At 37.5% G+C, this 5,000-nt stretch overlaps 1 protein-coding gene across 1 annotated transcript in view; it reads left to right on the top strand.

Moving 5' to 3' along the window:
* The first annotated feature begins 275 nt into the window (after positions 1-275).
* LOC122242767 (galactosylgalactosylxylosylprotein 3-beta-glucuronosyltransferase P) overlaps positions 276-5,000 on the top strand; it is a 6,974-nt gene continuing 2,249 nt past the window's right edge. Inside the window, exons 1-3 of the mRNA XM_086535507.1 lie at positions 276-295; positions 3,308-3,448; positions 3,999-4,086. Of these exons, the coding sequence (XP_086391633.1) occupies positions 294-295; positions 3,308-3,448; positions 3,999-4,086 (231 nt within the window). The 5' untranslated portion in view covers positions 276-293. The remainder of the gene's footprint in view (positions 296-3,307; positions 3,449-3,998; positions 4,087-5,000) is intronic.

Raw genomic sequence — 5,000 nt, 5'->3', positions numbered from 1 at the left:
TGTATGTGTATGTGTATGTGTGTGTGTGTGTGTGTGTGTGTGTGTGTGTGTGTGTGTGTGTGTGTGTGTGTGTGTGTATGTGTTTGTGTATGTGTATGTGTATGTGTTTGTGTATGTGTATGTGTATGTGTATGTGTGTGTGTGTGTGTGTTTGTTACCGCCCCTCCTTGCCGCTATGTAAAAACTGTCTATTCTGTACGTGCGTGCGTGCGTGCGTGCGTGAGACGAACGAGGTGAGGCAGAGAGACAGGTGAGTCAGTTATTCCCTTCGTAGCTCTCAGATCGCGAACATCATGTAAGTACGGACTGAGAAGACGAACCAAACAACATACTGGTGTTTATTTTTATGATATTGTTTGCGTGCGTGTGTTTGTGTGTGTGTGTTTTTTTTATGCTGTTATAAGCTTGAAGTCATGGTGTGTGAGGGTAATTAATGTGATTATTATTGTTATTGTTTTTTTTTTTTTTTGTTTTTTTTTTTTTTTTTTTGTTTTTTTTTTTTTTTTCTTTTACTACTTCAATAAGTAAATTTTAGTTATTTAGATACATGAATCTGCATGACAACCAATAACGACTTGACTCGCGTGGCAACAGTGCTATAAGTTTAACGGGCATTTAAATTCAAATTTGAAACTGAACATATTTATTTTTCTAGGACCATTTTAGCTTAGTTGAATAAATAAACGTATAATAGATTTTTTAACGGGTTTCGTGTTAATACATTGTAGGCAACATGCATCCGCCTCTTCACAGCTGATATTTGGATGTACTGTAACTAAAAGATTTTAAAATGGTTGAAAATAACGACGGTTCGTTCTTTAGTGACGAGAAAAAGTTAACGTCATCACTGGCCAAGTATGCCCATCATACCCACGCCATGCTTGGCTTGCTAACTTTGCTATTCTGCAATTTACTACAGCCATCGCCTTCATGAATGCACTAACAAAACACATTCCACCTAAATAAAGGCCACAGAAACAACACTTAACGTATAGACCCGCCATTTTCCTGCGGCAACTCAACATGTGTAACTCTGGCCATCCGAATAACGGAATTTTGAAGACATTCTGAAGCCAACAATGCTTCGTAGCTCAGTTGTGACTACGAATTGCACTAAATCCTCACGAAGCTAGTTTTAAACTCTGCTTGGCATTGTTTTGGACATTCATGAGACCGGCTACAGTTATCATGTTTAGTGTGAGTCAGTATAAATGACCGTTATTTACAAAAGAATGGAGCTGTCATAAGATCTCGTGGCTTCGGTGCCTCAAATAGGATCTTAATAACGTCTTAAAAATAATTTGGCTCACTTTTGGAAAAAAAATAAAGAAAAAAAATAAAGCAGACTCCCATAACATCCATCTCAGTTTTATCATTCCATTCCTATTTAGGTTTGAGATTTTTTTTTCCGTTTCGAGTTTTTTTTTTTTTTTTCCGTTTCGAGTTTTTTTTGTTTTTTGGGTTACTACTTCAATAAGTAAATTTTAGTTATTTAGATACATGAATCTGCATAACAACCAAGAACGACTTGACTCGCGTGGCAACAGTGCTATAAATGTGTTTAACAGGCATTTAAATTCAAATTGGAAACTGAACATATTTATTTTTCCAGGACCATTTTAGCTTAGTTGAATAAATAAACGTATAATAGATTTATTAACGGGTTTCGTGTTAATGCATTGTAAGCAACATGCATCCGCCACTTCACAGCTGATATTTGGATGTACTGTAACTAAAAGATATTTAAAATGGTTGAAAATAACGACGGTTCGTTCTTCGGTGACGAGAAAAAGTTAACGTCATCACTGGCCAAATATGCCCATCATACCCACGCCATGCTTAGCTTGCTAACTTTGCTATTCTGCAATCTACTACAGCCATCGCCTTCATGAATGCACTAACAAAACACATTCCACCTAAATAAAGGCCACAGAAACAACACTTAACGTATAGACCCGCCATTTTCCTGCGGCAACTCAACATGTGTAACTCTGGCCATCCGAATAACGGAATTTTGAAGACATTCTGAAGCCAACAATGCTTCGTAGCTCAGTTGTGACTACGAATTGCACTAAATCCTCACGAAGCTAGTTTTAAACTCTGCTTGGCATTGTTTTGGACATTCATGAGACCGGCTACAGTTATCATGTTTAGTGTGAGTCAGTATAAATGACCGTTATTTACAAAAGAATGGAGCTGTCATAAGATCTCGTGGCTTCGGTGCCTCAAATAGGATCTTAATAACGTCTTAAAAATAATTTGGCTCACTTTTGAAAAAAAGAAAGAAAAAAATAAAGCAGACCCATAACATCCATCTCAATTTTATCATTCCATTCCTATTTAGGTTTGAGGATTTTTTTTTTCCGTTTCGAGTTTTTTTTTTTTTTTTTTTAGAGTAGGACCTTGTTTCTAAATATTGTTTTCAATGACAAGAAATAGTTTAGAGCTTACAATAATTGTGTGTATTTGCATCTCCATTATCATTTATTAGATGGCATAAGAAGTGGTAAAGGAGAAAAGGCCAGAAATAGAATCACGCCTGGCTGTCTAGAAAAGCCGATCCGGTCCATTATTGTCCTATTTCGATCGTATTGACTGGATATCAAATGGAAAAGTGACAAAAATGTGTGTATCTGAGCCTATACACGTTTTTTCGAGCAATATTTTGGGGACTCGTCAAAATCCACGACTTTCAGCCGCGTCGCTCTTGATCGCACTATGGACGGAACTAGCTGTGCCTGGCAGGGGCCTAGGGCGCCTTTGAACACGAGGTGTTTGTACGTTTCTCTCAGATGCATCGTCTGCCGTCTGGCGTCTGCCATGTTTGATTAAAAGGCCACGATATTTGACATTTTGAAAGAACGGCGGACGGGAAAAATCTAAGCATTAAAACGGACAACAGCCTTTGTTGAAAAGGACACTTTAGCGAATAGGTTTTTACCGTTATCGGTTATCCGAAAAGCATGGCTGCGGAGAGTGAGAAATCGATCTATTTTCCTTCATGAAAATAAAAGTTCCGGAATGAACATCTATTTATTTTGTATCGTTACTGATATTGGTACTGTTACTGATACTAGCAATACTGTTCTCCTTCGTCTTATAATTACAAAATCATTATCAATATCAACATTATTTCTAGCAGTGCTATTTGTCGTTATCATCATCATTACCAATTTATAAATATCAACATTGCTGACATTGTTGTTATTATAAGCAATATCAATCCAATTCTCTCATTTTTACAATCATTATCACTTTTGCTTTTTCATTATTTACCCTTTTCTTTGCCTATATCTCTTTGCAACAGGTGGTGCAGTAGGGCAACATGGCGACCCAGTACACAGACAATCTGGCTGGTGGCGGTTTTGTCTTCTGTTATCACTGTTGTGCATTTTCTGGCCCAGAGCGATCGCCCCCCCGCGCCTGCCATGGGAGCTTACAAGGGTAGGTTGTGTTGAAGGGAATGTGTGTGTGTGTGTGTGTGTGAGAGAGAGAGATAGAGTTAGAGAGAGTGGGAGAGGGAGAAAGAGAGAGAGAGAGAAAGAGAGAGAGTGAGAGTGAGAGTGTGTGTGTGAGAGAGAGTGAGAGAGAGAGAGGGAGAGAGACTGAGAAAGAGAAAGAGAAAGAGAGAGAAAGAGAGAGAGAGAGAGAGAGAGAGAGAAAGAGAGTGAGAGTGAGAGAGTGAGAGAGAGAGAGAGTGAGTGAGAGTGAGAGTGAGAGTGAGAGTGAGAGTGAGAGTGAGAGTGAGAGTGAGAGTGAGAGTGAGAGTGAGAGTGAGAGTGAGAGTGAAAGAAAGAAAGAAAGAAAGAAAGAAAGAAAGAAAGAAAGAAAGAAAGAAAGAAAGAAAGAAAGAAAGAAAGAAAGAAAGAAAGAAAGAAAGAAAGAAAAAGACCGAGACCACAAGAAATCAAAGAAACCCGACGCTATACTCACTAATCATCATTCCTATACCGAACCACAGTCTAACACCTCCACCAACGCAATCTCTCCTCAGGTAGACTACACTTGAAGGCGATGAAGAGAATAGTTAACCATAAACTCCCTACTATCTACGTCATCACAGCCACGTACAAGCGGCCAGAGCAGGTTAGAATTATATATATATTTTTTTTTTTCTTAGTAGATTATTTTGTGTCGAGATGGCTCACTTTAAATTGGGTTTTAATTATACCGATTAGTGGATAATGAGTGTTGTCGTCATGGGAGGTAATATGTTTAGTATGATTAACATAATTATATATAATATGATAATTGTTGATCGCATAATTATCATGATTTTTTATATATATAATGCTGTTGATATTATTTTTTTTCAATATTGTTTTTAATAAACATTGTCATGATGACCTTGCAATGGACTAATTTATTTTGAAGAGTATTCATGGATATCTCAGAAGCTTATTTTGAAGAAACTGAAACGTGTCTTATTCAAATTTACATATGTAATCGATCATTTCATATTGGTGAATACGTGTGAATGCAGTATTTCGAATAGTTTCACTTGGTTTACAGACATTGCATAAAAAAGTGTCCGGAATGACTACTTCAAAAGAATGAATTAGAAGGAAATTGTAGTACTAGTTCTGGTGAGAATCATTACTTGATATGAAGACACGGGGTATAGGAAACATGTATCTAATTAAATGCTATGCGTATGCATGACAGAACTGTTGTTTTATGTCGTAATGTTCTACCGCGAGGAGGCAGGCATATGCTGTACGCCCTATACGATTAATAAAGACATCTCAAGAAGAAGAAGAAGGAGAAGGAGAAGAAGAAGAAGAAGAAGAAGAAGAAGAAGAAGAAGAAGAAGAAGAAGAGGAAGAAGAAGGAGAAGAAGAAGAAGAAGGAGAGAAGGAGAAGGAGAAGGAGAAGGAGAAGAAGAAGAGAAGTAGAAGGAAAAGAAGAAGAAAGAGAAACAGAAGAAAGAGAAGAAAAGAAGAAGAATAGAAGGAGAAGGAGGAAAGAAGAAGAAGAAGGAGGGAGAGGAGAAGAAATAG

The sequence above is a fragment of the Penaeus japonicus genome, unplaced genomic scaffold, assembly GCF_977035675.1.
Source record: "Penaeus japonicus unplaced genomic scaffold, GWHDUDI00000001_assembly GWHDUDI00000004, whole genome shotgun sequence".
In the NCBI taxonomy this organism is placed as follows: domain Eukaryota; kingdom Metazoa; phylum Arthropoda; class Malacostraca; order Decapoda; family Penaeidae; genus Penaeus; species Penaeus japonicus.
Note: the sequence above shows the minus strand (reverse complement) of the source record. Positions and strands in the feature narration are given on the sequence as shown.